Source organism: Chaetura pelagica, unplaced genomic scaffold (genome assembly GCF_000747805.2).
Source record: "Chaetura pelagica isolate M959 unplaced genomic scaffold, ChaPel_1.0 scaffold361, whole genome shotgun sequence".
Lineage (NCBI taxonomy): Eukaryota > Metazoa > Chordata > Aves > Apodiformes > Apodidae > Chaetura > Chaetura pelagica.
In genome coordinates, this window is record NW_009952363.1 from 1,424,899 (window position 1) to 1,435,713 (window position 10,815).

At 48.2% G+C, this 10,815-nt stretch overlaps 1 protein-coding gene across 1 annotated transcript in view; it reads left to right on the forward strand.

The window, feature by feature from the left end:
• Positions 1–232: 232 nt before the first annotated feature.
• Positions 233–10,815, forward strand: part of ASTN2 (astrotactin 2) — a gene marked incomplete at its 3' end in the record, with an annotated part of 209,886 nt that continues 199,303 nt past the window's right edge. Inside the window, 1 exon segment of the mRNA XM_010007953.1 lies at positions 233–418. Within this exon segment, the coding sequence (XP_010006255.1) occupies positions 233–418 (186 nt within the window).

The window sequence follows — 10,815 nt, forward strand, 5'->3', positions numbered from 1 at the left end:
AAATCCCAAGGCACTTTGTAGCCCCTTGCTTTTGTTAAGGAAGGCGTCTGTTACTGTTCCTACACCGGGGAAATGGAGGCCAAAAGGAACCCTCAAGCTCATCCAGTTGATCTGATGTTACACTAAGTAGGATTAAGCCTCCAAAGTTCTGATTTCCAGGACTGCTAAGGATACTGCCTTCTGGTCTCATGGAGAAAATTGATGCCCAGTTGCATGTTTTGTCCCTGCAGAGATGTCGGGGACCGTGGCTGACATTGCGCTGGTGCACTGGAAGCAGCAGTGGCTGGAGAATGGCACCTTGTACTTCCATGTTTCCATGAGCAGTGCTGAGCAGCTCTCCCGGGCCACCCCCCCGAGCCTCCAGGAGCCTTCGGAGATCGTGGAGGAGCAGATGCATATTCTTCATATCTCAGTCATGGTGAGTCAAAAGTGCCAATGGCATCTGAGGGGGCAGCAGCTGGCAGCCAGATCGTGGGGGAAAGGTGGTTGTAATAGAGCTGGGGGATGCTAAAGAGCTGGGTGGTGAGTCTTGTTTGCAAATGTCTGTGTCTCTTCTTGGTTGGGCTTTCATAGAGGGAGAGCTGTGTGTGAATGGGCAGGGGAACAAAAAGTGTGGTTCATCTTTTCAGAAAATAAAATGGACCACAGGGAAGGAGCTGTTGAGAGGGTGACAAGGAGGCTTGTATTTCTTCCTGTCTCTGCTGGCAGCTGGTAAGGTATGAGGAGGTATTTCTCCTTGGTTAGATGCAAAGACAGGATTTGGGGCTTGATAATTTCTTCTTGAAGCTTTCTGTAACTGAATTTTACCTGTGCAGTGGATATGGGCTGTAGTGTGATACCCTTCACTTGCACAGTCTGAACCTGACCTGAAAGCAAAAAGATGACCCGGATGCTTTGAATATCTTAATCTCGGGTGTTTATGTGACTGTTTATTAACATATTGTCTGTGTGCCCTGGTGCCTTTAAAAATGCTTATTTCAGTATCTTATGAAGTGGTTGCTTGCATATTTGGATCTGGTCCATCATCCCTCTGTGCTTTAAAGCTCTGTCTGTACAATAGGACTCCCTGTATTGTCCCTTAACTCCTTGTGGGATAAAAGGTCTTGTTAATAAAAGAAAAAAACAAGTCCGGCTTGTAGATGTTGTGTATATGGATGTCACCTGTTTGCCCTAAGAGGTCTTGTGCAGGGATGGGGATGCCATTGCAGCAAGTCTCTGCAAAAGGTGCATCTGTTCATATCCCAGAACCTGTGCCTTGTCTTCACACCTTCTGTCCTTTGTTTTTGGAGGAGAAACAGAGAAGGTGGCTGCAGAAAGCCTTTTTTTCCCATTTGAGCAAGTGGATATTTTGGCTTTTACAACTTAACTCTGTTTTTTAGAGTATCTCAGCCCTTGTCAGTGGGGCTTTAGATTGGGCACCAAGTGCTTGTGAGCACAGAGAGACTCTGCATTAGGGCTGTTGGACAAGATAAGAGGCAGCAGGGTGGCAGAAAGGAGAGGAATTTAGGGACTATGGCTTAAGGGGTTGATTAGAGAATGTTTCTTAGGTCCTGCTAAAAATGTCAGTGTAGTGGAATTTTGAGGGGAGGGGGGAAGGTAAAACTGGTATGATCAGAAAATGATCCTGAAAACTAAAAGGGGGCAGAGAGAGATCAGGGAGTGAAGGCAGTAAAGCCCTGATCTGGAAAAGCTCAGTGCTTAATGTGTGTCTGGGATTGCTTGGCTGTTGTGAGCAAACGTGTGCCATGGAGCAGAGGTCTGTGGTTGCAGGGGGGAAAGGCCTCTGGCTCTGGAGCCTGGGGATTCCTGCAGTTGCTTGAAATACAGATTTTCTGAAGGGAGGAGAGATTCACTCCTGATCCTCAGACCTTGCTGACACTGATCTTTCTAAAAAGCAATGTGATGATTGTAGTAAATTAATGCTTTGGAAAGAGAAACAAATCTCTTTGAGAGATTCCAGCTCAGAGCCTTCATTTGCTGCTCCTCAGAGCACAGGAGCAGTGATGTTGGTGGGGTGGAGCTGAAGGCATTGCTGTGCATATCACAGAACACATATTTTTGCACTCTAATCCTGGGTTAGCTGGTGAAGACATGCTTTGCCACATCTCACTGAAGCTGATAGCACTGGAGCATCCCTGGCTTTGTTGTGAGAGTTAAACTCGTGCCTTGAGCCTCTCCTGCCCTTCTGCAAAAGCAAGGGGAAGACAGGAGAGTTCCTCCTGCACAGAATGAACTGTAATTCCACTCTCATTTTAAATCCTCATACTCTTTGCAACAGGAGTTGAGGCCCTGGGCAGGGATGTGGGTTTGGGATGGGATCTGGACTGCACACGTGTCCCTGGGGAAGCAGAAGCCCTATGTGTTTCTTCCCTGGGTCAGGATTGCAGCACAGACTTGAAACTTTGCCCAGTATTTTTTTTTTTAAGATTCATTAACTTTTCGACTGAAGCCAAGCCAAGTTTGGAGTTTGTAGCAGAAGACAAATGTGTGTTTTGTTTGGTTTTCCCCCCTTAAAACAACATGGAAGCTCTGTAGCTACAGTAAAATGGGGTGAATGTCTCTTGTTTCTTGGTTGAAATATTTCACCTGAGTCCTCAGGCTCTGTTCAGGCTGCTGTTTCATGCCTTTACTTTCCTCCCTGGCCCAAGCTAAATCACACCCCAGTGAGCCCCATCACTTGGGCCCTCCTGCCTTCCCTTCCCTGGCCATACTGGACTTGGCAGCAGCCAGATCCTGGTGCAGGGGGTTGTGTGGCACCTTCCCCCCCTCCCTCCCCAATCCCTTCTTCTGCCTCAAGAATGCAGCTGGACAACTCCATGTCTTCCCTTCCAGCTTCTCAAATACCTTTCCTCCTGTTTCCTGCCATAAAGCCCCATGTCTCCCATGTGCTTAAAAGCACACTGTGCAGGAGGAATTCCAGCCCACCCCAGTGCAGCCTGTGTGTCCCACTCATCAGCAGGCCCAGTGTGTTGCTGCAGGGGACAGGAGAGGGAAAGAGCTGCCTTCCATCTCCTGTAAGTGGCTGTAACACTTACTTTTACCTGTCTCCTCCTCCAGCTGAGCTGTGTTACAGAAAGCTGGGAAGATTTGCCTGGAGCATCTCACTGAGCTGATGCACAGGGAGTTCTCTGGCAAAGCTCTCGTGGGCAGCGAGACGTCCCTGAGCTGCCTCCGACGGGAACGTTACTTTGGGCTTCCACAGATATTTATGACTTGGCTGGTCGCTCCTGTTCTGTCTTTAAAGCCAAAACCCCCTCTGGGCTGCATGAGGGCCCCAGGAGAGTGTAAATGTACTCTTCCTTCCAGTGATTTTGACAGTTGGTGTGTGGTTTTCTAGTTTGGGATGGGTTTCCTTCCAGTACATCAGGAAAGCAGCCACCAGTGCCCATGACCCTGTGTCCCTGGGGCCACTATCTGCCCCTGGGCTTCACCTGATCATGACCTTCTTCACACTTCCCTTCCTGAGCTAAGGGCATCTTTAACAGCAAAATAATACTTATTTTCCATTCTTCACTGTTTTTTTCTTAATCTCTCCCCAGTGAGACATAACATTAATTACTGTAGTTAAAGGGAATTCAGTCTCCATTACTGTTTGCCACCCCTTTCCTCTCTGCTTGAGCACCTGAAATTTGTCTCCCAAATGAAAAGAAAGGAGGAAGAGGGTAAAACAAATATGCAAATGCTAGATTTTATTTATTTACCTTTTGTGTATGTGTGTGCAGTGTCAAGTAGAAAGGAATCAATATTTTTGTCATTATGCCTGTTGTGTTTTTTCCCCATAATCTTAGCTGTCATTTGGGTTTAATTGTATTGTTTCCTCTTGTGTGGAAGTAAATCTTATCTGTTTTGGATTAAAATTCAATGAAGGTCACAGCAGCTCGAAAACTTACCAGGCTGCAGCAATTAATGTTCATTTGGCTTTGATAAATTGGAATGTTCCCCACCATAGGAGTGGAGTGGATTTCAGAAGCAATAATTCTTCCATTAACTCAATGATTCGCTGTGTGATGGAGCATCTTGTCACTGCTCTGTTTGTCATCTGTCACTTCAAGGATCTGGGCATATGCTTGATATGATTTCTCATGATTATTGGGGCTGCTGGTGTCAAAACATTTTAAACCACTAATTATTCTAGCCTTGTAAATTGCTGAATTCAACAAAACATACGAGATTTATTTGTTGTTGTTGATCCCCACCATCTTTTGTCCTTGTTTAATTACTGCTCTGTCTTGTGATAAAATCAGACCTGGGGCCACATCCAGCAGCATTTGCCATAGATGGGGGCTTATTTCCTGGGCTCGGGGAGCAGAGGAGTGAGCAGAGGTAGGACAGGCACGTTTGATCTCTGCCTTGACCCACCTTGCAGAAATTCAGTGGGGCCATTGCACCCTGCAGCTCTTCTTGGCCCTGTGAGTGCCTGGGAGGCAGGTTTGGGAAGGGGACGCAAAGCTGCAACCTCATCAGGCAGCTCTTTTTTTGTGTGTATTATTTTTTATTTTTAATGTCTACTTTCTGCTGGCTGCTACTGGCAGCAAACAAGTTAGCTACTGGTTTTTGGGTCTCCCAGTGGATTTTTTTTTCAGCTCTTATTTATACAAGTTTCCTTTCTTTTCCTTGTTTTTATGCATCCTGATGTTTCCCTAGTGATCCAGCCATTGGTGCTGTGCTTCATTAGCCTCTGAGCTGGGTATCAAGTCTGCTCTGAAATCCTTTGCTCTGATTTAGCATCCTGCTCCAAAGTGGAGCTGGGGGGGTGGAGGGTGCTCCTGTGGGCCTGAAGCAGCAGGCAGGAGGTCCTGGTGATGTGGCTTCTCACGGCTGCCTCGGGCTGGGGCAGATCTCCAGTTCCTACAATAACGTCAGATAGCAAGTGAGGTTTTAGAAGCTGCTACTGTCTCCTTTCTGAAGCTGCTGTCACCCAGCAAGGGCCACAACAAGTGCACTCATTTGCTATTTTTCCCCTTTTGTGCCATTACCTGTGACCTGTATCACAACTCTCCCTCCCTCTCTGCTCTGCTGCCCATGTTTCCTTTGTCTCATTAGGCTCCGAGTGTTCAGCTTGGCTGCACAAAACATCCATGTGCTTGTCCTGCAGGATCACTGGAGTGTCAGGGCAGCCCCTCAGAGCCTCAGCTGCCCTGAGCACAGCATCCACCCACTGTATTGGGCAGGGTAGTCAGGTCGTCTCCAAACAGCTGCACAGGCTCAGCTGTCTTTCTACCTGCAGGAACTGGCAGGGGTTATTCTCCTTCCCTTGACAGCTACACCAGTGGAACTGGGCTTATCTCTGTGTGTATGGGAGGGGAGAGGAGGCTGAAACCCCCTCATCCCCAGCAAACAGCTCTACAACAGATCCCTCCAAATCCTGTGGGCTTTGGACATGTCCACGTGCAGGGTCCTTGAGCTCTGCTGTTCCCCTCTGCTTGGCCATAATTTGAGTGATGCATTGTCTTCCTACCCAATGGTATTTTCCTTTGGTGCAAAACGTCCCAATGGATTTCCTTCCCTCCTGACTGTGGGCTTACATCTTGTGTGGTGGTATATCCTGTGGCATAACTGGCCAATCCAGTGGAGCCAGATGCTCTTGTGGATGCAAAATGTTTGAGCCTTACTCTGGTTCCTTGCAGTGTCTTGCTGATGGCAGCACTAGAGCTCTTGTCAGCCAGCTCAACTGGGGGAAGAAATAAAAGGTGTAACATGAGTAATGAGGTACTAAAGAAGGCACAACATCTGTGTCATCATTTCTGCACCAGGAGGTCAACCAGATTCATAAGACATGCACTTCCAGCTTGTGATATGTTTAGGAATTAATTAAGATGGGAAAGTATTGCGGCTGCAGCAGATTTCCTTATCTGAAAGGTATTAGAAAAACCCTGAATGGATCTCCAATGAGCTGTTTATATTAAAAACCAAAAAGAAAAACCTCAAAGCCACAGGAGCTGGGCTCAGTGTGTCTTTGCACAAGAATCCCATCCCTGCTCCTCGTGTGTGGAGAGGAAGAGGGGACTGAGCATCCCCAGATCCCCAGGAGGTGGGTGGGAGCTGCAGGCTCGGTACTGGTGACAGACCAAACCATTAGCACCTTGCCCAGAGCAGTGTTCCATCAGCAGTCCTTTTTGGTCTGCTGGTGATGGCTTTAATCTCTTCTCTGATCTGCATTGGGGTAGCCAACAAGGTTAGTAGGACCTTTGCTGGGCCTGTTGGCCCAAGGCTGTGGGGCTGAGCACTTGCAGACTCTGCCAGTTTGGGGACTGGAACTCAGTACAGTTGAATCTGAACTTCACCTTCATGACTTGCCTTGTGCTGTCTGAAACACCTTGAGGATGGTACTGAAGTCATGCACTCAGACTGCTGGGAGGGTGTGCTGGTGGATGAAGCTAGAAGCAGGCCTTGCCAGTCCCCTGACCCTGACCTGTCCCTCTTTCCTGGGATGAGGACACACTTCAAGTTTAACTTCCATAATATGCTATTAATCAACTTCTTTTAGGCTGGGAGAAGCTGCCTCTTACATTCACCCTCCTTTCCACTCTCCTCTTCCTTTGCAGAGATGATACAAAACAAAGACTAAATGTAGCTAATGATGTGCTCTTGTACATAGGGAATTTGTTTGGGGTGGGGATTTGTCTTTAAAGTGCCACTTTTTTGATAATGACACCTGTTATGTTAATATTTCATTAATATCTGTTTTCCACCTTAGCTGCTGTGAATACATTAGACACTTTATAGCTTTCTAAGTAGCAGATTTTTTTTTTCCCCCCACTGTGTTAAAATATGTAACTAGAGTGCTTGATTTGCATCTCTGATAAAATGAGGCTGAATAAATACTTTTAGTTTATCTGAACTGAGCAGCCAACTAACTTTCTTGTGTCATCCCCAGAGCAATTGAAGTTGGTGCTGGGGAAAAAGCAGCCATAGGAAGCATTTGGGAGGGGGTTGCTTTTTGCAGATGGCAATGAATGTGTGGGAGGGACCCACAGTCACAGAAAATCCCCAACCTTGATGTGTTGAGAGAAGAGGATGGTGAGGGAAAAATAAGAGCTTGTGTTGAAAAGGTGGCTGGTGAAGTCGGGGGTGCTGGAGCTGGAAGGGAGAGGCTGAAGTGGAAAGGAGGTGGAAAAAAAACTGCAGAAGGAAGGTTTGGAAATGGGATGAGGAGCATGAGAACAGCACTAGCCCGAGGTGGGACACGCACTGAGGAATCATGTTCATCTGCCTTCGCCCCTGGGATGGGTCCCTCCCTGCTGCTGGTGGCACAGAGAAGGTATTTTTATTGCATGGTGCACTGGGGGGTTGCAGATTTTGGGTTCTTCTCTTTAACTTGTTCCCTTCCTTCTTCCTTCTCACTCTTCCCCTTCCCACCATCTGTCTGGGAGAAATGCTTGTGCATCTCCAGCACTGCAGGGTGTAGCTTGACCTTTGCTTGGTTGGGTTTTTTTTCTCTCATCCTGGATGAAGCAGATGGAAACACCAGGCTTTGGGGTGGCTCTGCCTTGGTGTCTGGTTTGCAGAGTGCCTGGAGAAGAAGGAGCATCCCTGTCCCACACAGGTTGGGCAATCTGGTGCTTCAGGGCTCCTGGAGGGAGCAATTTCATGCAGGAGCCCTGTGTTAATCCTGTGTGTAAAGTGTTTGATTGGTACCTCAGGAACATTGGCATAAGCACAGAAATGCTTTGCAGCTACCAGCCTGGGTTAAATTGCTTTCAACTGCCAGGCTCAATGTTTTGTATGGCATTAGGATTGTCACAAAGCTTTATTCCAGGAAAACTGTGGTGGATGATCAGTTCTCTGGGAGGTGGATTTGTGGCTGGGGGGGGGGGGGGCCACCCCCTGCCTCTGAGGTAATTGCTTATGATGGAGAGTGTTTCCTGGGGCTGCCTCTGAGTGCTCCTGGGCTGGGTGACAGGGATGCTGGCAGGGTGTAGGGTGCTGTCACCTCACCAGTGAGACTGGGGTGTGGTGGGGATGCCCAGCACACTTTGCATCCCTGAAAGAGCAGCAGCATCTCTGGCTTTTTGTTGGTACAACACAGGCTCTGACCCTGGGCTCACAGGGAGTTGGGTGATGCTCCTTGCCTGGTGGTTTGCTTTTTGTGTTTCAGCTGCAGGGAAGAGCCTGTGGGCTGTCCTTCAGACAAGGAGTGAAATATCCTTTTTTTTTTTTTTTTCCCCCCCCTTCAAACCTTGCATTATCTTAGATCTTCCTTGCCTCAGTTGTTATTCTTGTTCAAATGCCAGTTGGAAATGTTTGCATCAATTAAAATGTTGGTATCAGACCCTGGCTCATGTAAAGGTGAACTGTGATGAACCTGATGCAGAACAGCTTAAGGCTGATTGTGAAAGATTTTTGCATTACAGCATTTTGAAAGACTCAATTTTCATTTGGTTGGCAAATCCTGAAGATGAGAGTAAGTGTTAATGACAGGACAAAATGCAGTGTCGTATTTATCCCCAGAAATGTGATGTTTGCTTTCACTTTGAGCTTCCCCTCCCCATTTAAAAATAAATCTGACTTTGCTTCACAAGGCAGCATTGCACTGTGAAAAGGCAGAGCGTTTTTTGTTCAGGGAAGTGTCAGAGTGAAACATTTCTACTCTTCCACACCTTCCATATCCTCCCCAAAACTGCTTACACTTCAGTTTCAGTTGATGTGAAACGGTCTGAGTGGGTAAACCATTCCTGGAAAAAAACTTGCAGAGCTCTTTGTGAAGTGACTCTGCCTGAACCAGAGGAGATGCGGTTCTATGGGGGATAGTGGTGAGGGGCTGATAATTGCTCACCAAGTTTCTTCAGTTTCTCTAGCACCTGACCCTGGTGAAGGGGATGCTCAAATACCCACTGGTGTGAGGTAGGGGGAAGCAGCTCATGTGTATGTGGTTTTTCTCTGATCATTAGAGGGCTGCTAACATAGCAGAGGACTTTTTTTTTCTGTGTGTGACTGGAGCTTGCTGCTGTAGCAAGTTGGGCACAATTCCCACCAGCTTAATTGGGAGCAACATCAGGCCAAGCGTGGTTATTTTTACCTGTCACTGCTCTCACTCCACCTCCTCCCTCCCACCTCCATCCCCCTCAACAAAAAGCAGTGAGCTCAGTTTCAGCCTTCAAAAGGTCTCCACCAGCTCTGAGCAGCAGCCTTGTGTCCATGATGTGCAGCAATAGAAAAAGAAGTGTAATTGTGCTTATTTAAAAAATCCAATTATCTAAACCAGCAGAAAAATAATAATTTTTGAAGGGAGCTGTTTGGACTGGCTGGGCTTTGCCCTGGGTGGGAGCTCCCTGGGGCTGGGCTGGGCTTGTTACAGCAACGACTGGAGAGGGAGTGAGTTAGGAGCATCAGCCCAGCTCTGCTCTGAAACACTTGACTTTCAGGGGTTTAGCACTTTGTTGTGTTGCTCCTTATCCAACAGGGAAAATGGTTGTTTTCCATTCTAGCTGCCTTCTTTCTAGCTCTTCAGGGCAGAGGGAGCCTCCTTGGGTATTTAGTTGTTTGTTTTTTTTCCAGATGAGGAGGCAAGAAACCTGCCTGCAGGAAGGCAGCAAAAAGCTGACTGGTGCTTTAGCAATGTCAAGTACCTACATTTCCCTTCCCAGGGTCACAGCTGGTTACAAACTCCTCCACAGCCACCCCTTAGGCAAGCTTGAGCTCTCCTGCTGTCCTGGACATGGTTTTCCTCATTGCACTAAATTCATGAGGCTGGGAATGAAATCAAGGTGTTGATGGTAGCAATTGCAGGGGTGGCAGAGAGCATCCCTGGAGTTGAATTTGTCACTTGTTTTGCAAACATTGGAGCATTTTGGGAGCATCATTCTGCAGAGCTCTGCACTGGGAGGTGGGTTTGATAAGGCAGAAATAAAAGGATGAGCAGCCCCATGTGGGTGCTCTGAGCTGCAATGGCATGAAATTGCAGTGGGGAGAAGGACTGGATGGAGGATGCTGCTCACTGCCCCAGAGGGAGCCTCTCACTACGATTAAGCTGCTGGTTTCTCTTGGCCTCTCCTTGAGACCTGTCATTATTCACACCAGCACTGGGCCTGTCAGGCTTCCTCTGCCACAGAAATTAATGATTTGAACTTCCTGACCTGCTCACGTGCTGGGATGCAGCTCAGCTTGGCAGGTGAGGGGTCTGCAGGGTGAAAGGGAAGCAGGGTTCCAGGATCCTGATCCCACCCTGCATCCTTGGGATGGCCAGGACCTCAGGGATGCTGAGGGCAGGGCAGCTGCTTCTCCCATAACCCTTCCTTGTGGCAGGGGCTGGTGATGCACAGCTGTTTAGTCACTGTACCCTGCACACTCTCAGGATCCTGCAGGTTCAGGCACATCTACAACCCCCTTGGAAATGGTCCTTCAGCTGCCTGCAGCCTCACGTGGTGAGGAGATGACATGGGATGAAGATGGGCTGCAGGTTTTGGAGAGTGGTGTGCAGCCAGCCAGCTGGGGCGTGGGATTAGTTAAGGAAGAGGATCATTTACAAACTGCAAACTAAAGCAGTGATTGCTGCAGGGCTCATAGAAGCAGCAATGAAACAATAGCTCCGGGTGTCTTGACCTATCACTTGATTCAGAGCCGAGGATTCCTCTTGCCCCCGGCACCCAGCTAATGAGCTGCAGGCTGCCTGCCTGGGGGGCTGAGCATCCAGGTATCAAGTAAGGATTGTGCACCTAGGCAGAGGTTATGAGAGGGAATGTGGCTGTGGCTGTGCCCTCCCTGCCTGGAAGACTGTAAGCTGTCAGTGAAAGCTTTTCTGCTCACCTTCAGTATCCTGTGAGGAAGGGCTGGTGCTGCCTGCAGCTCCCAGAGGCTCCGGGGGCACAGCCAGCA